This window comes from Crocodylus porosus, unplaced genomic scaffold (genome assembly GCF_001723895.1).
Source record: "Crocodylus porosus isolate Cpor-Errol unplaced genomic scaffold, CroPor_comp1, whole genome shotgun sequence".
In the NCBI taxonomy this organism is placed as follows: Eukaryota; Metazoa; Chordata; order Crocodylia; family Crocodylidae; genus Crocodylus; species Crocodylus porosus.
Genome location: NW_017728886.1, coordinates 61,531,514 through 61,553,897, shown reverse-complemented (window position 1 = coordinate 61,553,897; position 22,384 = coordinate 61,531,514). Strand labels below are relative to the sequence as shown.

General features: G+C 40.0%; 1 protein-coding gene across 3 annotated transcripts in view; it reads right to left on the bottom strand.

Moving 5' to 3' along the window:
• Positions 1-22,384, bottom strand: part of CREB5 (cAMP responsive element binding protein 5) — a 356,099-nt gene that overhangs the window by 7,000 nt on the left and 326,715 nt on the right. For all 3 annotated transcript variants that reach the window (XM_019535356.1, XM_019535363.1, XM_019535372.1), the window contains 2 exons: positions 6,933-7,256; positions 1,905-2,132 (listed from right to left, as the gene is read on the bottom strand). In XM_019535356.1, coding sequence (XP_019390901.1) covers positions 1,905-2,132; positions 6,933-7,256 — 552 coding nt within the window. The remainder of the gene's footprint in view (positions 1-1,904; positions 2,133-6,932; positions 7,257-22,384) is intronic.

Genomic DNA, 22,384 nt, shown 5'->3' with positions numbered 1-22,384 from the left:
AGATTACCATCCCCATAGAGAGATGCAGAGTCAGCCTAGGAGCCTTGCAGCACATCTTGAAACAAGCTGATAAAACTCAGAACTCTCCAACTGAATAAAATCTGAGAGTCACAGACATCTGTCATACACATAGTTTATATTAACACAGAGGTATATGATGTGGGATTTTTTAAAATTATTTTCTATTCACTGACTGAAACTTGCCATCTGTAGGCAAACAAATAAGTGCAGAGAGCTGTGTTGTGACCACATGAGCATCTTCCTTCAGTGTTTTAAATCAAAGAAAGTATTGTTCTCAGTATAGACAGGGCAAGCTAAAACATGGCCCTTAGACCAAATGGTGGCCCAATACTGTACATGGCAGGCATGTGTAGATGAGATACTTAACTACAAAGTAGTGTAGTTTACTGTGCAGTCAACGTGTGGATGTGCTTACTACAGAGTAAACCTTGCTAATCATAAGTAAATTTGCTAACTGCAAATGCAAGTAGCAAATTTTCTTTTGATTAGTGATGGTGTAGTAAGTGCTCGTGCTGTGGGGTGGACTCCGCCACCAGAGTCTGGGTGGGGATTATGTCCACTACCCTGGTAGCAGGGAGCTCCAAGCCTCCCATTCTGAAATCATGATTGGGGAATGGGGACCGGGAAATCTGTATCTCCCAGTGCTGACCCCATGACTGCTGAGCTGGCTCTGGGAGATAAGGATTTCAACCATGGAGCTGGTGGTGGGAGCTCCTTGCTGACGGGGGCTGGGGACCTGTTCCCTGCCCAGCTGCATGCTGATGTGCACATAAGGGCATATGAGCTTATGCTTATGGAGCTGGGCAGGGAACAAGCTCCCTAGCCTGTTCCCCACAGCTAGCTGCTAGCTGCCCCACTGGTAGATCGGGGCAAAGGGCTGGGACCTGCTCCTCTCCTGCCCCTTGGGGAGCCAGAGCCAGGAGCTCCCTGCTGCCAGGTCAGGGGAACATTGTCCCCACTTCTCCCTGGCAGCAGGCAGGCCCTGGGGGCAGGGTGTAATGTCCCAGCCCTGACCAGAAGATTCCTGTCTCCTGACCTGGTGCTCCCTTCCAGCCTTTGAGCTAGTACCTAGGGAGAGCCTAGAGCTCTCCCTGATGGTGGCAGGAGCCCAAGAGGCAGAAACAGTTTGCTGCCATTAGCAGCATATCTGACCCCACTTCTCTGCATGAGTAGATGCCTGGCCAGGAGCATTTACTAGCAAGTAGTTTACTCATGAGTAAACTGATCCTGGATTAAATGCATGTGTATCTAGGATATGCCACCATGACAGCAGAGATGTTACAAGACTCAATGTGCAAAGCTCCACATGGATCTATTCTGCTCAAGGTAAGCCATGCTGATGCATTTAAGAAATAAATGATTATGTAAATAATTATGGACTAGTAAGTCCTGGCAACCTATATTTGCTAAACATTGAGAAGAAGCTAGGACCCTTACTATCTACTGTTTTCAGATGATTTCCATCCATTTTGTTCCCTTACAAACAGGTGATTTTTATTAGAACTGTATCCCGCTGGCTTTGGATTAAAATGTAGCGGTGTTCTTTTTTTTTCTTAAAGAAGTAGTCTTTTATAGCTGAGTTACCAACTGTTTGGGATTTTTTTTCCCCTTGTCACTTTTTTTTTTTTTTAAATACGTCACTCAACCTAGTAAAGCTTCTAAATCTCAAGATCATTTTTCCTGGCTGATCCTACTGCATTAAAATTTTTTTATATGTATTTAAGCATATATCTTGATTAACACACTTTGATTATGTCTATATTTTCACTATTCCTCTAATGTGCAGTGGTAATACTTATGTTAACAAGAACCACTGGTACAGCAAAAGCCTTTCAATGTAAACAGGGCCTCTGTGTCATGAGGATGCAGACAGTAGCTCGCACCTGAAGCTGCATGTTTGTCTGGGTGAGTTCTTCTGCTTTCTTTTCCAGTGACATCACCCAGACCTTCCTCTTCTGTCTGCAGCGTGTAGCAGCTGCTCGGTTCCTTTCCAGAAATTTTCGCCTTCTCTCATCTGGGTCTTCATCCACCACCCTCCTCCGACGCCCTCCAGTGGGCTGAGGCGGCTGTATTGTCTGAGTGGGCTGCATCTGCTGTGCCGCTGGTGAAACCTTATGATGTAATGAAACAAAGTTTAGCAAAGAGGGTGAGTAGGTGAGCTCTAGCCAATATCAAGTGCTTCAAAAGAAAGAAAAGCGGGGGGAGGAGGAACCATTAAACAAAAATTATCACCAATGTATGGCCTAAGTTTGCAGATGTTCTGGCAAGATATAAAGATGGCACAGAGTGAAAGATTCCACCAGATGCCACTTAAATTAGGCTATGACAAATGCCCAACCTAATCAAGGAGAGGGTTTTTGGAATGGTTTTCTGAACTGCAGCAGGGAAAATTACATTTTTTTTCCTTCCTTCCTTATTAAAAATGTATCCTTTTAAAGTGCCTGATTCAACATGGGAGGTTAGTTTTCTCATAGCAAGTTTTTTAATTAATCAAAGGAGAAGACTGCAAGGGCCTTGGAAGTTTTTAATTATGTTCATACTTTTAGGTCACTTCTATTTCACATGTACCATAGTGCATGTTTTGGTGGTGAACACCTCTTTGGAGATGCTGTATGTAGTACCTCTTTTCCCATCAGTATACTGGTGTATAGTCATGTCTCCATGGTAAACCTAGTGTGTGCAGTAGCAGTACTCTAGTTTCAAGCAAGCTGTCTTCAATATGGAAACAAGTAGAACTGCTTCTGTGCAGTGCTTCAGCTTGACACTGTCACTCAAAAGTGATTAGCCCACTCCCCACCTCCATGCTAATTAACTTGCCTGCAGTGTCATGTGGATCTGATCTCTTGCAATTTAGGAGGCAGCCCACACGGAGCAATACAGCATGTCGGAAGGTGCCACTGCACAGCATGGCGAGTTTACTGTGCAGCCGTGTCATTAATCACCTTTGAAAAATCCCAGCATTAATCATGCTACTGTTTGAATCAGACATTTAGAACTTGCTGGAAACCTGAATTATCAAAATCATAAGCCTTGGTGTCCAACCCTGCAAAATAACTTTTCTATCTGAAGGCTTCATGCCAAATAGCAATACACTTGATAATAGTGAAAAAGATATGATTTTTTTTCTCTATTTTTTATTTACTTTGGTTAATCTATGCACTTCAGGGCACTTAATTCATATAGTCAAGTTCACTTCTTCCCCACACCTCATACAATCAGAATCAGTTTCACCCTTGTTCAAAAACGCTGGAAACAGATATAGACGAGAAATAAAACCAGTAAAAACTTTCTTTAAAGATTGTTATTTTTTAATAAGCCAGAACTCACTATTTGAAGGATGCCCATTAGAAACTGAATTTTTAGACAATTAATTCAAACATGCTAGTAAAAATTCCCTAACCCCATCTACACTACAGTTTATATTGTTCTTCCCATCAATGGAGCTTGCTCATGTAGATGGAGTGATTGCACTCACTGGCGTTCAGGAGGAGGACTGTTTGGGTCTGCCCTTAGCACCAAGTGCTCTCTTACTCCCTGAAGGCGCTTACTGTTCAGCAATGGCAGCTGCTTCACATCCACTGGGGCTGTTCATGCTGCCTCTTTAGCAACATGTCTGAATATAGAGGTCTCAGAGATCTCTCTTAATGTCAACATAACATCAAAGGCCTTTCATTTTTTCACATACAACACCTTTTGAGACTTCAAAGGACTGTTATTTATGTTTCTGGACACCAAAGCTTTCCTTAGCCCATTTCTCTCTCCTTTTTCATCCAGCATGAAAAGCTTTTCTGTTTTTCAGCTCTGCCAGTCATGTCTGTAATACTGACATACCGGGCTGCTATATAAAAACTTTTTTCCTAGAATCCCCTATCCTGAATAAATAGTGGCTCATTTAGTTTTCAGTTGAAGTAATCTGTAGTTTGGTAACTGAGGCAAACTTACAAAACACTGCCCTTCCATCTTTGGTAGATATGAATTAGAAAATCTGCACCATTCTTGGTATCATGTGGGATAGTTAATTGAATTATCCTAGATATATTTTGACCCTGAAGTCTATTAGGCCTTATCTTGATAATAGTTTAAGCATTATTCTTCAGCAGGGCTTCCCCCCTCAAAGCCTTCCACACCATGCAATTGCATGTGCTACTAAAAAAGGTGATTAATACATTGTTAAGGGTTGCTTATCAGGTATTCAGAATAACTCAGGGATAGAGCAGGTAATATACTATAACAAAATACAAATGATCCAACTGTGCCTAAGCTGTCACAGCAGCAAGTTTGATAGGAAGAAATTTTGATGCAACAAACATAACAATACTAGAGTAATTTTCTGTAATGTTTGAGGCAAACCAGCCACCATAAAGCAAAACATTTATCACTAATAAAGGGACACATTAAACAACCATTTTTACCTTGATCCTTGATCCAATACTTTCTTTTATTCTTTGTAACTTAACACAGTATTAGTAGTCATTCATTCGTTTTAGCAAAACATAATTCATTAGGCTCATGTGTGTCTCAAACTGACTGTTGAAAAGCATGAAATTAATTCTGACATTACACAAGGGTATGGTGTAGAATAATGAAAGTTATGGCAAAGGGCATGCAGCACACACAACAATTCAGCTCATGCCTTTGTTTGACAGGCAGCTTGGAACTGAGGTATCCGGCTCAGTGGAATGAGGAGGTTAATAATTAGTAAAATGCACCATAAAATTAATGTCTGCTGAAGCAATCTGACCCCCAGAGAGGCCCATATCAGGGGGATTATGGATGGTCTTAGAAAGTAATAACCTTGTGTTTATTACTCGCTAAACCCTCCTTTTATTCCTGTTAATGCACCCTTTTAGAAAGGGTTATAGCTCTTGTGTCCCAGGAGAGGGTAAAACTGTTTTGTGGTCTAGGCAAGCAGCTGACCTATGGATCCTAGAATACTACTTAGCCTTCCACCAGTAGTTCTCAACCTCCTTGCGACAATTAGGCCTGATTACAAGGCCTCCCCTGTCCCAGCTGATGGATGAGGATGGTGTGTTGGTGGCCAATATTAATACTGCATTCAGTTCCAAACTCTTCACACTCCTTTTGGACCAAAGTCCACAGGGGGTTGCAAGCATTCAGAGGGGTATAAGATGCAGCTACTACATGTCCTGAGCACTTATTGGGGCAGGGTGCCCTTACCAGTCACAAAATCCTGTACCAGGTGGCATGCTAATTAGCTCATTAGACTGGCATGTCTTAGCACAGGTGTACTACTTTCGTTTTTGGTAGGCAATTAATACAATGGTAGCCCAAACTGGAACTTTATCCTGTTCCCGTTAAGTCAATGAGACTATTTAATTTATTAATAGCTTTTTCTGTGGTGATCAACACCAAGGCTTTCTTATTTAGCTGCCTCTTCTAAAATTGACATTATAGGGAAATCCTATGTAGCTCTAGTAAGAGCAATAGGAAAACAAGGCAGTGAATAGTCAGTGTTGTGGGATACTGGAATATCAGCCATATCTTCTCATTTTTAATATCTCCATTGTTTTCCAATAGCTTCCCTGTGAGGAACTTGTAAGCATCAAAAATCCTCACGAATCCAACTCCCCATGAGACATTTGACGTCCCCTATGTTCTAGATCTGATTTCACTATCACCTTCCTGAACACAGTTCTGAACTTTGCTCCCAAGGCCTTACATTCTGAAGTCATGATTAATATACTTTTCTCTTTCATCTATACTTTTCCATGGTATTGAATTTTATCACCACTTTAAAACAACCAGAATTCATGTAGATTCTATTGAAATTCTTGTTCATTAATTCACTACTACAGTTTTCAGCTAGCAGCTTTCCTAGATCCCTGTTCTTTAAATAGCAAATGATCCAGCGGGCTGAAGCCGGACATCTTTCTGTCTAAAAGCACAGACCTTTCATCTTTCTTTATTTTCACTGGCTTGCCACCACCTGAATTAAATTCAACATTACCTTTCAGTTTAAATTTCACTTCATGGACAGGCCACCTCCTCTCTCCATGCCATAACATTCACCTACTAAATTTCACCTGCTCCTTCAGTTAATCCCTATCTCAGTTAGGTAACTTTGCACAGCTGAAAGTCACTCCATCACCAGAAGTATTTCATCTACAAGGTCCAGAATTATTCTCTCCTTCAAAGCTTTAATATCTTTCATTTTTGCCTTAAAATTATACATGTAACATATTGCCTTTCTGAGGTATAGATTTCTATTTGAACTTCATCAAAGTTCTACTTCATTCAGATCTTAATTTATTTTGGTTTGGTTTCTCATCTAGAAATAAGTGCAAGCTAAAAAAAATGGATCCAGAATCAAAGTAAAGGTATCTATAGATCTGAAGATTTAATTTAAAGACATTTCTATTTCTTATTTTTCTATGTCATCTTATAATTGACTCTCATTGTAAAGTGCATTCTGATACTGTGAGCAAAGGTTGTTATACGATATAAAAATAACATATATCCAAGGGACAGGTGTTCCCTCAAATATGCATGTGCGATGTCATTTACATCTTTGGTAGTTATGTGACCATCTATGAGGACCGAATTTCTAAGAATTTAAAAACTTGACCTCAACCTGTTAGACAACAGTACCCAGTTTGCCAAACTCCATCAGATAGCAAGAATATCAATGACACTTGGCAATTTGTATATATCTCAGCTTAAACAGACCTTAGGGCTGCCTACTAGCATGACAGAGATTCGAAATAAAGTTTCTTGTTTCTGAGTAAATTGGCGTGGTTTGAATAAGAGTTTGCAACTTCACAGCCAACAGCAGAGTAAACTTATTATTAGCAGCAGAGGATTCACTTTGGAGACCATGTGCATATGAAAGCAGCAGACATCCATTTTTAAACTTCCTCTGGAACAGAGGACAATTCTGTGAACAGTTCTACCTGTGCTTGTCCGCTTGAATGTAACGGCGGGTGTGGCGAAGTCTGGTGATGTGCCGGGTGTGCATGAAGGTGCGAGTGGGAGTGATGATGTGGGTGGTTCTGCTGGTGATGGGGCTGAGGATGAGGATGGTGTGCTGGATGCTGGTGCTGATGAGGGTATGGGTGATGAGATGGCAGTGTCTGGTGCTGATGTGGATGTGAGTGCATATGATGGTGTGGTGTCTGGTCCTGTCGAGAGCTCATCATTTCCATCATGTGGCCCATGGTGTTCATATTTCCATTTGACATGGCTGCAGGATGATGAGTCAGTGCTGCTTTCAATCTCTGGAACAGAAGGAGAGAGAATTTTAAAACAATAATCAAGATATTGAGCATTCAGAGTATGCCATTTCATATTTTCAAATGTTTTAGAAACTATATTGGCACCAGAAACACCTATTCTACTGTTGCTGTTCATGTTGACTTTATCAACAAAAGTGAGGTACTTTACACCTTTTATTGTTAGGCTATAATCTAGTTTTCTGGTCAATATCAGATATATATATTTACTCCCAAACATCTGGATCACAATTTAATGCTACAAGTTTCCACATTGTAGATTGTGCTACTGTGTTATTATGGAAAAAGAATTGGTTCTTATCTTTTAATTCTTAATCAGCTGATTAAATTTATAGTTCCATGCATTCTTACTTAAAAAAAAAAAAGTATGTTTGGTAAAATGGTAAGAGCAGAACAAACATTAACTTACATTTAGTTATTATCCTATATTAACAGACATTTTTATTGATCAGAACATTGACATATGTTTTATACATTTCAGAACTCAGAAATACAAATAACTTTTTCAGCACTTTAGTACATGAGCAACAAGTCTTTCTCCTCACCAGTAATACAAAAATACTTAGCGTAGTCTTGCATGGTTTTCTGTCTGTTCTGGGAAACACTATTGTCTGCTATTGCAAATTACTGCATACTAAATTTGGTTTATATGATGTCCTCCTGGCTTTGACTAATACTGGTGCTGGTTTTGTAGTCCTAACTCAGTTCTAACTATAAATCCTCTTAAAATCAGTGAAATTCTCCCACCTTCAGTATTGCTACAACAGAGGAGGACAACAGAAGTTTTGCTAGTGTAAGATTTGCAGGAGAAGGCCCTTTGTTTCTTGTCATGGTATTTGTAGGTGGAAGAATTCCCTTTTTTTCCAGTTACTAGATGGTACAAATAAATGGGAATGATCTATATTGAGGAAAAGTGACATAGAATCATAGAAAGTTAGAGTTGGAAGGGACCTCAGGAGGTCTTCTAGTCCAATCCTCTGCTCAAAGCAGGACTAGCCCCAACTAGAACATCCCTGCCAAAGCTTTGTCTAGCCGGGTTTTGAAAACCCTTAAGGATGGAGCTTCCACCACCTCTCTGGGTAACATAGAATCAGTTGATTCTAAATTGATTACTAAATTGCCAACTTCTATTATTACATAGCACCTAGATAATGGGTTCCTTTCAGAGAACTGTCATTTAGTGGTCAGGTGCATTAAATAGATTTAAATACTTGTACATATCTGCTGTCCATTTTGGAGTATCAATTGAGTGCAGATAATTCTATAAAAACACATATTCTATTTTCATGATCAGGAAGCCACTAAGTTGAATTGCTCTCCATTGGTGCAAATAACTTTAATCAGCCAGTGGATGTGGCGGGGTAAAAGAAAATGGAAGGAAGGAAGTGTACAAACATCACTAAATGCCAGTGAAGAGTATGCAAGGTAACTGAGGAGTCAGTTAATCAATCAATCATCCATCTGATTCAGTCTAAGATCAGAATGTATAATGAGAAATATACTACTAGTCAGTTCATTTATAAGAATGATCCTGTTTTTCTTAATTGACAACAACAGGCCAACAAGAAACAGCAGTTTCTAAAGAACAGCCCTATGCTGAAATGCCTTTCCTACAGCATCTAACAATAATTACATGTTCCAATTCCCAATATGATTGCATGTGGATGGTTGGGAGAAAGTACTGCATTTTTTTGATATTTTAATTAATTGGCAGGATACGTAGAGCTTATGGATGGGAACACTGAAAAAAAGTTGCATATTCACTTGTTAATAAATAAATAAATAAATCAACTGAAGGCTCCCGTGTAGCATGGCTATGTTCAGGAATGTAATACTACTTAGTTTCTGTCCCTATCAGACTAAACCATAAAGAAATAAGAAGGTGGTTCTGGGGGAGGGAGGAAATACAGCAGAAGAAAAATGGGAAGGCGGAAGAGGGAGAAAGTGCTGGACAATAGGGCTAGTTCAAAAATAATATCCCCTAACAACTGTCTCCTACCTATTTTCCACTAAGTTTATTTGGATCACTACAGTGAGGGAGATTAACAGCTTTGCTAAAATAGTTTTGGGATCCTACTGGTAATACATTGCAAATCAATCTGTTCACCAAGGAAAAAAAAAGGAAACTTGCCTGCCTCATGCTAATCCACCACCAGCTTGCACTAAGAAAAAGCAGTCTGCTGGCTTTTAATTTAGTTTCTTGCCCAGTTCACATCAGCTAAAAACACCAAACAGTATAATCTGTCACAACTTTTTAATAATCTGCTCAAAAGAACAATAGATCAAGGCAGTGCTGTATGGGAAGGGATCTCCTATTCTTTCTAGTCCCCCTCAGATGGGTACTTACCTCTAGTACCCTGCATTTAAAATGGAGGACTCAGCAGCAGTTTTCTTAACATTTGTGATCTTATGCTACCCTGGTTATAGCAAACAGCTCGTCACAACACTTCAAATAACTGGTGTTATTCAAGAGCATTTTTAAGGAAAAATATGGAAAAATATGGAAAAGTAAGAATAAAGTAAGCATTTTGTACGTCAATTCAAAATTTGCTAAGATGCGTTTTAAATATCCGAACTATGACACAACTTTTGCCAAAGTGCCAACAAAAGCGGTTGCAATTGTTTTCCGAATCAAAATGCAAAAAACCAAACGATCATTAGCCAACGTTTTCACAAAAGACGAATACCTAATGAATATGCCCATGCTGTATTTGTCAAAATGCACTGAAGCTGAACTCCAATGCGTTTTGCTCTAAATCGCACACTTTTCAAAGCCAAAAAAGAAAAGGAGGGAAAAACTTAATGCGCGAGTAAACATTTTTTTTTTCAGCTGTAAAAACTGTAGCTATTAGCATGGCGCAACTTCAAGGAGAATAAATTATTTTGTTTTCTTTCCATGGTCCTTTCTACCACATCCATTTATTTGAGATAGCAAATCAAGAGAGACAGCGAGAAGCCTGACATGCAGCTGGTTTCAGTCAATAGGGGTCATTTCCATTTGGTCTGTGTATTTTACAAGTTCCTTGTTCACTGTTCCCAATGGGAGGGTGGGCCAGCTGCCCTGGATCTGAATCCTGGTAAGAAACCAGCTATCTACCTCATCCTGTCCCAACACAGCAACAGCGAGCGTCCAGCCCCAGTGTCTCTAACTTCATGCTTAGATCAGTTCTGCATAAGCAAGAGCCCTGTGTACACAGGCACCCAGAACCACATTTATCTTTCATTAACGATTTGCTGCTGCCAATTAGAAACATTTGCGGACCTCTAAACATTTTTTCTTTTCGCCTTCAGCAAGATCAGTTGTTTGTGCTATTAGAGCTCCAGAAGAAGCAACAGAATTCAGAGTGCTGTGCACCTTGTATGTGTTGGGGCAGGAGGGAAAATAGAGTGTTGTTGTTGTTTTTATATATGGTAATTGCAAACTGCTGTTTTATTTCAGCATAGAATAAAATGTGATGGCATCATAATTAAGTCATTTGGAATGTATTTCAAAGCAAGTTGTCTCTAAAAGGCAATTATGATCAGGGGCTCAATCCTGCTGTCATTCAAGTTAGCAGAAGTTATGCCACTGACATCAGTGAAAGCAACCGGTCCTCTGAAAAATGAGTTAAGAAAGGAAATAGGAAGGGACTGAATTCAGTTCTGGTCTCACTAAAATCAATACCAAAGCTTCCACTGGCTGCAGTGGTAGTTGATTTCTTGTCTCTTTTCTTAGCCCACTTTTCAAAATCACTGGGATAAGAGCTACCACTGAAGTCAACAAAAGCTAACCAGCACCTCTGACATGGATACTCTTACTTGATTAGTTTTAGAGAGGTAGTTAACTATTTTAGTCTGCGATCAGGCAGAAGACAGGGTATAGGGTGCATCTCTAGCCTGCCTTTTGCTTGATTTTTTTTTTAATTAGGGCAAACTGATGTGTTGACCAATGACAGAATTGCTGCTTGATCAAAAAATGATACAAAAGTTAATGGCTGTCATTGGCCATTAAGTCAACTTTCTCAATTTTTTTTTTAAAGAGTAGTTTACTTTGCCATAGATCAAGTGACTTGTATTTAAAAGGCTTCTTTTACTGACCCAACAAGACATCAACAGTTCTTTAATTTCTATATTCAGTTCCCGCACAGGAAAATGTTTTAACAATGGATGTTGCAGTTCCATCAATATGAATGTAGTGTTCTGTGTAGTGTCACTCATTACAGGGTAAGACATGTTACAGTTGCCAGTTATTTTAATGCTGTCCCACTAACATTTCATATGAATATATGGGCATCTCAAAAAACTATCACTATGTTTGGATTTTTTTTCCCCTTGAGATACATGGACTTCATATTTCCAAAGACCTCCACCTTTCTCTCTTTTATATTCACCCATCCAGAGGCTTCACATCACTGTAACTAAACAGCCAAAGAGGACTGCATCATATTTCTTCAAGAGCCCATTAGTGTAGGACATTAATTAACCAGAAAGATTAATGTTGAGCATCACTGGACAAATCTAGCCGTTGTCATAAATGAGGAACTAGAGATGTAGATGCAGAACTGTAAATAAAATTAGGGTCATTGCATGCTTCTACAGTTTGTTTGGCATCTTTACTACTTTGTCCTCTTTGTCTCAAAGAACTTAGTACAGTGAGTTGATTTTTTTTTTTTTTAAAGAATTTCTGACGAAGAACTATTGACATTTTTCAATCAGTTCTTTTGACACTTTTCAGTTCTTCTGACAATTTGGAAAAGGCTTTCAATTGTATTTGTCAAAAAAAAGCCTGAAAAGATATTAGGGAATTAAATTAAAATATTTGTCATTTTTTTCCCTATTTCAATAATTATTTTGATCAGCTCTTAAGTATTGGGGACGATAACAAACTTCTCTCTCTCTCTCAGGTGTTTCTGTAGTTTCAATTCCTCTAGTATCTATCTATACTCCAGATTAGGAGTCAGTCACAGAACCACAAGGGTTTGAATATCAGTGTTTTCTGATTATAATACAGTGTGTTAGTGCACTCAGAAACATCACCCTCTTTTTCATAAGCATGCCTAAATCCCATTAAAATCAGTGAATGACTAGACCAAATGCTAATGGTAGCATAATATCTGATATTTCCTTTATCAGGAGTCTGTATCATGTCTCTGGAGGCAGACAGACTATGACCTTAAAGATATTTTCATTTCTAAGGACTATGGTTCAGGTCTCTAATGTCTGAGGTTACACTAAGCCACTTGTGAAAAGAAAAGAAAACGTAGATGTCAGCCTTCCTTATTTCATATGAAGTACCCCAAACTATAGGACAGAATTCTGATGTTGCCTGTTGGTGCCAGTGGCAGAATTCTTTTTGACTTCAACGGAGTCAGGATTTTCCTGTGTTTCCTGGTTAATGACAGTTGGCACCTTCATATAATGGCAGTGTGCACCTAACCAGTAACTCTACAGTCGCACACAAGCCTATAAACATAATTAATGGGGTTGCAATTGTAAAGCTGAAAGCAGAAGTTTCTCTCTGTGTAGTCTGAGTATTATAATGGATTTTATTTTTGCCTTATACAATAATTGCAATGAGAATAAATCTCTTTCAAGTCTTGTATAGTTGGCTGTTTGTGTTTCATAGCATAAAAATATGAGAAATTATTTTTTGCAAATGTTCATTCCACTTATATTTGCAAAAGCAAATTGGAGGTGATTTCTCTCCACCCAACAAGTGAGCTGACCACATTTCAGAGACTGAAAATTAAAAACAAGCTGATGTCACATTAGGAGCTTGATCCTGCTTTTCTTGGGATAATAAAAAACTCCTTTTGACTTCAGAAGTAATTTGAAGGGTGGGAGAAAGTGGAGTCCTCTTAACTTTAGTACAAGGTGTCATTTCAGAAGAAAAAGAATGCATTTAATTTGCAAAAGGCCAAAATACAGTACCAAATTGCTAATCTTCTAATTACTTTTGGGGTGTTTGGCACATCTGTATTATATTCTTCCCTTCTTTTAAGATCTTTCACATATTCCAATGACTTTGCAACAGTACTGCGAGTGAATTACCATCAAATCTGCTGCACATCTCAGCTTCTAATAAAAAATATACTCCCTTGTCCTCCCAAACTCAAACTCACTAAAATGAATTAATCGCTAACAGGAAGTAATACAGATCAAATGAAAACAATGAAACTGGCAATAAAGATCTCATAAACGATCATGTTCACAGAAGATGGGGCAGCCACAATAGTTCCTTCAATAGCTCTGAGCTCAGGGCCTGAAGCTATGAAGTGCTGAGATAGCTTCACTCAATGACATTCAAATAAACTGAGCGTAATCCACAACTCCCAAGATCAGACCTGCAGAAACCACTAACATTTTATTATTTCTGGAAGTGTCATACCTGGAAGTAGTACAATGAAAGTTGCTGACAGTCAGGCCCAATGACACTTTTCACAGAACTACCATTTTTTCTGAAGGATCACCAAAGTCTCAAGAGCACCTGAGACTACCTTGAGAGAGGTAGTCAGCCTTGGAACAACCAGCATAATAAAATTTAACCCTATATATATAGTAAGTTGCATCTAGACATCTCAAAGCACTGTACAAAGAAGGTAATCATTATCTCTTTTCAATTAATATTCTTATAAATAACTGAAAATCAAAAACTAAGATCTCTGTTAATGTATGCTTTATGCATGTTAATGAATAAAGAAAACAGTGACAGAAATATGCTGGAGGACATATCCACAAAAGGGCTTAGAACCTAAGCCTCTGTATATGCCTAAATCCTCAAAAATACCATCCAGCACTAAAGGCTCATAATTCTCTGGCACTAAAGTTCCCTGACACTACATATTCTCTGACACTAAAGGCAACTACAAGGTCTGGTTTTGGCTCTACCTGCCTAAAGCTTGTTAGTACTGAGCAGATAGATACTTAACCCCTATCATAAATCAGGTGTTCCTTTGCCTGTCTTGCCCATAGGATCAATCTGGTAGGTGGTCCCAGTGCACGTGCACAAGACTTGTTCCTGCACAAAACAGAGAAGGGGTGAGGTGCCACTGTCCTTCTTTATACAGAATAGCTGAATGGGTAACATGTTCACTGGGGGGGAGTGTTCCAGTTCTGCCTGTGCATTAAATGAATGTTTTGTCAGATTGTAAGTTTGAGGTTTTCATTCTGTCTTGCTAACGCTGAGGATTTTTGTGGCTGATATTTTTTATGTATCTATAATCCAACCTCATTTTTTATGGTTGGGATAAAGAAATGCAAGGCACAGCAGTAATTAAAAATAGTGGGTAGGGCTGTGAGACTGGACAGAGGAGAAATTCCTAGGGTTAGCAGAACAACAATTGCTAAAGCTGATACATTTAATCATTCCATGCAAAAAGTATTTTAAATGGAAATACATTATACTTAATGTAAAATGCTCAAGCATTTTTTGAGCCAGGGACCTCAGGTCTCTCATCTCCCAGGTAAGTGTCTTAACCACTAGACTTAGTTATTATGTATACCTTCCTGACTCAGTGAATATTTAATTATTCCATGCAGTATGGAACAGCAGGGAGAGTCCTACCTCCGAATACCTTATAGCAGGGTAGTTTATGCACTGGTCTAGAAATGGATCAAAATTAGAGATTTGATGAAACAGGATCAAATCCCCCCAGACAGAGAAGGGAATTGATCCCAAGTCTCCCAGATCCTGGGTGACTGCTTCAATACTGAGCTTTTAAGTAAAAGAGGAATAGCACAAACTTCTTTGGCCCCATCGTGCTTATCACAAAGAGCTGGTTCAGATGTCTGACTCTGGGAGAAGATTCAGACTTCTGAATCCTGATCAGAAATTAGTGCCTTCCCATAGCCCAGAGTAGGGTATGTAAGTCCCAGAGAAGTGCTGGCCATAACACTCACCCTGCCTCAGTATCTTCTATTAGCCAATAGCTACCTTAGACACCTCCCCTTTCAGTATGCTGCCTTTTGTGGAATATTTAGGCACCTCAGTCCCCTCATAAATTGTATAAAGAGCCTGGCATCTAACTCAAAACAGTGGCTTCCACTAACTGGCAAGGTGCCACAGAATAGGTGCAACAATGCTTAACCTTACACTATCTAAATACTTCTGCAGATCCAACCCTAACTGCCTTCTCTCTACAGTGCTCCTTCAGTGACCTATCTTCATAGGAAGAATTTAAAATATATATCTTATGGTATGTACATGTATAGGTACACATAGCAATGCAAAAATGCTGTCTGCTCTGTGCATCTTGTTTGATCATGTAATTAATATTGTAATATATGGAGGAATTTATTTCAGTGGGAGTTTTGTGCGAATAAAGACTTGAACATTTGCCCCATTCAAGCTAGATGTAACTCAAAAGTTCGTGTCAGAACCTTTTAACTTTTGGAGAGGGTTTTTCAAAATCTGGACACAATACCTGATCTGAATGGCACAGCAAAAGCTTCTCTCCATAAAACACGGCAATGATGCCCCAGACCACAGAAAGAACGTATGCAATTTGCAACAGAAAACCATCTTTATCTTTCTGTTTCCCTTTCACACGCATAACGCCTACCTGGGCCAATAATGACTACTTCATGACATGTGCAAAGACAATGAACACCCAAGGATGTGAAAAGGGGAATTTTTGCTTTGCTTTATCTTCACTGGTGTAATTTTGGGATCTCATTAGTACTGGATTAAGTCTAGCATATTCAAACAAGGCATGCACAGGTCAAAATCATGTACAGACACTTTCAAATGGCTTTGTTTTACTCCAGATGAGTGCAGCTTAAAGGCTCCTATATAAAAAAAATTCAACGCTGTGTATGGAGGATACAGTCTGATCCTTAGATTTTGTTTCAAGATTATACCAGTGAGAGTCTGAAATGTAAAACCAAGGCCCTGACCACTTACATCCATTAGAGATCCCATGGCACTTTTTGAAAAAGTATTGATGTTCATCAGCCCAGCGTCTGACTAAAATTCAATGCAGGTAATTAGTCTATGCTACCTAAAACTACAGTTTCAGGTGAAGTTATTTTTTTCCTTTCTTTGCTAAACTACATGATTCCTAAATGATTGTCAGAGAAGAGACACTAAAGTAAATGTAAAGTGAAATGATTCATTTGTGTAGATGAAATGAGGGGCATGTGTGCATGACACTTAAAGCAAGCTAACTGCTATTGCACCCCTTTAATGGTGTTGATGTTTGCACAACTCGGCAGCACATTGCACATAATACCAGTTGCTGTAGGAAAGTTGGCAGCATAATGCGCCTTAAATGACTTGGGGCGCATTAAAACTCCTCAGAGGAGTTTTAGTTTGCTGCACCTACAGCTGCGGAGCAAAGTGTGCAGCTCAGGGGCTCTGCAGGATGCCCTGCAGGCAGCCTGGCATCAGCCCAGGAAGGCAGGCTCTGCCCAAGAAAAGCCGCAATCCTAATTCCCACCCCCTCACCCCCCTGCCTCCCCCCAAAGCCTGCCATATTCCATGAAAAATGAAAAGCACGCTGGGAATTAAACAGATACCTTTCCATTATCTATGTGATAGTCAAGGGGAACTCATAATGTTCTATATAAAATATTCTCTCTCACACACACATGTGATATGTGAAACAATTGTGAATAATGAAGTTTCACAAATTGAATTCAACCCTAAAATTCACCCTTTATTCTATGGCAATATTCCTGGTATTTTTGTAATGACTGCAGTACTGCACTCTTGATAGTTATTTCAGAAGGACAGCTATTCATGTTGATAGGTACTCTACCCTCTTCCCCCTGATACAGAGGTTCAACATTTCCTGTGCCCTCCCTCCGTGCAATTCTGTTCCTTCTACCCCCCACTTTCTCCTCTTGCCTTAAAGCAAGTGAATGATGCAGGAGTAGGAGGAACTAAAGAAAGGCCAGAGGAAGGCCAGGCAGAACTGCAATCTTTTACACTCTCAGGAGCTCTCACTATTTCTGAATAGTATCATGAAGGAGTGGAGAAGAAACAGAGGCAAGGCTTTTCCCCCCTTCACTAGCCAAAAGTACCTTGGCAAGTTCCTAGGAGTTCCACGCTGCACCCCACACAGGGCTGTAACAGTGCCCATAAGCTAAGCTACACTCTTGGCTAGGCAGCTAGCTAGCACAATCTAGCCCCGGAGGGTTCAATCCCCACTCCATCTTCTCTTTTTCAGGCTTATACAGTCTTTAAAAAGTCTAGGGGAGAGAATATATAAAGTCCTGTTTAGAAGCTTAATGCATCTCCCCATCTCCTCACTTGACCTCACTGACACCATCACTATTAGTCTTTCTGACACTACCATTGTCTGAATCATTTGACACATGAGCCAGGAAATCATGTTCTGAACAAGATCACAATACTGTGATTGCAGTCGGCCCCAGTGCCCGCCCTCTGCCATAGCCCTGGCTTCTGCTGCTTCTGGAATAGCGTGTTTGTGGAGGTTTTTGAAAACAGTTGTTATTCCAGATTTGCTCATTTGGAAGCGTATGGCTCATGGCATATGGCAAAAGGTTTGCAGTGAAGGGGAAACAGACCAATGAGAACACAAGCAGTTGTAACAGACATATTGGGAATTAGACTTTAACAATGATAAGTGAAATAAAATCACTTTCAGCCAAATTCCCATATGCATCTTTACATCCAAACCTGCTCACATTCATCTGATACTTCCTGGCAGAGAAATTGGTCCTTGCTTTGCCTAGTAAATGCTGCACTAGTTTCTGGTCAGTGTAACACACCTAGATCATTCCTCTTTAGAGCACTGTGCATTTCAGGGGTGCACGATGTGATGCATTACTGCATTTATGGGAGTCATTTAAACCTTCCTGCTCCTCAGTTTTTCCTGCTTGTAAAATGGAAGCACTGATGCTTACTCAACCTTTGTGTAGTTCTTTGACCTTTATGAAAGAAAAGCTGAACAGAACTGCCAAGAATTTTAATGAAGTAAATGAGGGTCATATCTATACCACAGGTTTACCATGCCAAGGAGCACTGCTGTGTTCTACATGGACTACTTGCTGAGCCAGAAACAATGTCACTGCTTTAAAGCAGTGCTCTGGGCAGGCTTCTAGCTCTTCTGAGGCATAGCTAATTAGCATGGGACAGGGGGCAGCACTGTACAAATGTGGCTATCCTACTTTCAGGTTGGGAGGTATCAAGGGGAGAACAGTGCATCAGATCTCAGCCTGGCACTGATGAACCACTAAAATTAGTGGTACAGATATGCTGCTAGTGTATGGTTTGACAGATGTGCTGCCATAGCTTTGGTGATATTCCTGGATTACTCAAGGTAATTCCGATACAGCTAGTTTAAGTATGCCTGAACTTCTGATTACAACAAAGGTGTAGTTTCCCTCTTGGCTCCAAGGAGGTCATAGTCCAAGGCAGGGGTGCTTAACCTCTGGCCCACAGGCCAGATCTGGCTTGTGGTACCCTGTCATTTGGAAGGATATGGAAATTTGGCAACAGGGAAGCAGTGGCACCTCTTCCCGACTGCCAAATCTTCTGACCTGTGGGAAGTCCCAGGTCCTGCATGCTGAATTGGGCACCTGAACCCAGATGGGAACATATCTGGATCTGAACATATTGGAATCCACACTTCCTTTGGGGTCAGAGTTCTTATTCTGGAAGTCCCTGTGATGACACAAATCAAGATCAGGGTTTACACCCTGAGCAAACCATGGGGGAAAACAGAGGGGAAGGAGGGGGACAGACAGGGAGATGCCATTGAGTGCTGGAGGGGCAAGGGTCCTGAGAGTGGATGGGGTGGCTCAGGAGTCTTACCTGTGCTGTAGACTCAAAAACAGTCCCCAGCTGATGCTGCTACTGTAGCCACAGCATGATCTGCCTATTCCAGCTGTTGCTCCTACAGCACCTGGCTGCTGCTGCAAGATCAATGCTATAGGGCTCCTGCAGCTGACAGGGTGCAAACTCTGGGAGGATGTGTGGAGGTACAATTCTGGCCAACCATACAAAGTTGGTGTCCTGGACTGGTGCCCCACTCGCCGACCACAAGTTATGTACCTAGATAAATAGGTTTGCATAGCCTGAAAAAGGCTGAGTTTTTTAGGTAACTCCTGTTAAGATCCCCTTGTACCACTCTTTCCAGATACAACCGTCACAGGCCTCTCCCCTTTGCCTGCATTCTGTGTGAATATGCATCAGAGCAGCCTGAAAGCTGTTTGGCATTAATAGGGAGAGAACCAGAGAAAACAGGCACTGCAATATTAGGTTAGTGAACCACATCACACACTCCACTCTCTTTAACAAGTATCTTGCATGCTTCAACCCCAGCAGGGTTGGATCTGAATGCACCCTGCCAATGGAGCAGACGATCACCCTTTCCCACAGAAAAGCGAGGAATATTAGCATCTTACCACAGTCTAGAAGCTTAATAACCCATTATCAACAGGCAAAATAAGTTCCTCTCACTCAGCTACTTCTGCTTGGAAAGCTGCCAAAGCATAAAAGACAAGGGGAGAAGAGGGTGAAGTCAAACCAAACTGGGGGCTTGGGTTAGTGGGGGAGGGGAAAGGGGAGGAGAGGAAGGGTTGTGGCAGCTAATTTTTCTATTTTTTCCTGCTGTTAAAGCAGCAACAGATAATTTATCACACAGTTTGATGGTGCTCCAGCTGGCAGGAAAAAGAGCTATCTGTTTATTAATTCAATTACCCTGCTTATTTATCAGTGCAAGGCTAGAAGGTGCAGTCACTGGCCACGCTGTGCCAGTTTCAGCCTGTCTGCAGCTGGACCCACAGGAAAATGGTAAGACAGAATATTCCCACCCCTGATGCTCTGGCTATGTGTATTGATCACTGCATTTGTCCAGGCCTTTCTGAGTCAAGAAAAGCAAAAATTCTAAGGATATATAAATAATTATAAAAAAAATACAATTTTTATTAGTGTGCAAGGCCAGCTTAAAACACAGTGACGACTTTCGTGTTCCCAGTTTAGCAGTTATTTGTCATGTCACACATTCTGCCCAGAACTAATAATTTTATTCATTAAATTAAGTGAATACTCTATTAATTTCAAATTCAATGGTGGGTGGTGTTAAAATGGGCTCACCAGCATAATGCTGCCCTAATGCTTCAGGTGCAGGTGCTCATTAGAGATCTGCCAGTATTTGAAATCTACAAAAAAGGGATATTTAGAGGGGCAGAGAAAGAAAAGAAGTTCCTAGCTAGCTCCAGACTAGGGATCTGGGACAGAAGTTCAATAAACCAATTTAAATCAGTTAAGTCTGCTACTACATCCATCCAGGCTTATCTTAAACCGGTTTTGGCCATTTTGAAAGAAGTTTATGTGCACAGCCAATGCAAGTTTTTGTAGGAGTAGTCCCTTTGAGTTGTTTGAGCTGCGATGTTTCTAGCAACATGAGTATGTGGAAGATCTGCTATTCAATACACCTACAGTTTCTAAAAGACATATACTGTTAAAATGGTGTAATAATCATTAACAAAGTTAAATTTGGGTTTTAGTGCTGATGTATTGATCAAAAGCTTCTATCTTGCTCCTCTGTTTTAATGGTTCGGTGAGGGTACAGAACACAATCAGTGTAAGGAGAAACATCTAATAATTTTAGGTTACAGATTTCTTAAACCTCCACACACTGCAATTGTGCAAATCTTACATGCAAACAAGCATTTTGGCTTGAACAAGCGTGAACATGAACAAGCCTCTCTTACAGGAATAAGGTTTGGACCCACTTGCTAGTTCTATGCATTTTATTCACTGGATTCTATCACTCTCTTCCAACACTGATGTGTTTAAGAAAAGTTTCTAGTTTTTTAAAGTTTCTTCAGGCAAACTGTTATATTATGAAACTGTAAAACCTTACAGGAATTCAGAGCCAAAACACCATATCACGTTAGGACGGCAATAAATGTTTCCACTGCAGATGAGCTGACTGGAACCTTTAACAAAGGTTCCCCAGATTTAAATTCACACTCACCCCTCCTTCAGCATGCCAGGTTTTCCTTTGAGCTTTCATGTCTGGGGATTAGTTTTATATTTTGAACTGAGATACTGCTTGACAAACGACTCCACTAATGCTGATATCTTAGGCCACATATCAACATTTTATAAATTCTTAATTTTCTCACTGCAGCCATATTGAGCAGTTTTGTGCAAATGAGGCTTATAATTACCTAGATAAATCAGTCCAGTGCAGTATTTCTTAGGATCTCTCTCAACATTTCCCCTGGAGGATGGGTTCCCATCTGCTTCACTGCATTCAGGCTAATTGAAGGGCAGTGACTTTTCCAAATGGATTCATTAATTACTCCAGCTAGATTCTCTATGGGCTTCTCTAGTCAGTGGGTGACATCTCAGCTGCACCAGGCCATCCACACATGTTCAGCAATGTTACTGTGGTTCTCCGTTATTATCTAAAACATTTACAGATGCTCTGGCAGGAATGAATTTTGCCTTTACAGTACAATGTTACAAAATGAATGTAATTCCATTCCTCCTTTGTCTCTAATTTAATACATATTCAGAATCTATAAATATTGGGATCGAGATTGTTTCAGTGTATTTTACTTCCCTGCCATCATAAATATAAATGATGGTCAGAAAGAAGAAACCACCAGTTTGCAGGTACAGAATTGCCAAAAAAAGTATGCACTATTGTGTTGCAGAAAAGTTGTTATTTGAGAACATAGTGAGCAAGTGAAATAAATCATTACGTATAAGTGCAGTGCTGCCCTGAATAATTCTTGGTTTGTGATCATTTTATTCAATGCGGTAGTGAGCCAGGTTTGAAATAAACTCACACTTAATCAAATTGTTCAGCCAAATATCATCCAGCCAAGTCAGAAAAAGTAGAAAGCTACCTGCGGCAGATCTAACGTTTTTAAGGAACAGATTTTTATGTTAGATATACATGTTATCTGACATATATATATATGTGTATTTCCCATTTTTAAACGGCAAGTGGGTGTGACTATAATTTTAGACACTTTGTTGGACTGTATCTATATATTTTATAGCCCAACCCTGCAAATATTTTCTATTCATGACCATACGTGCAAGTAAGTGTTATGAGCCTGATCTAAAGTCCGTCGCAATTGACTTCAGGGGGTTTGGGATTGGACCTAATAACAAACATTTGCAAGATCAGGCTCTAGTCAGAAGC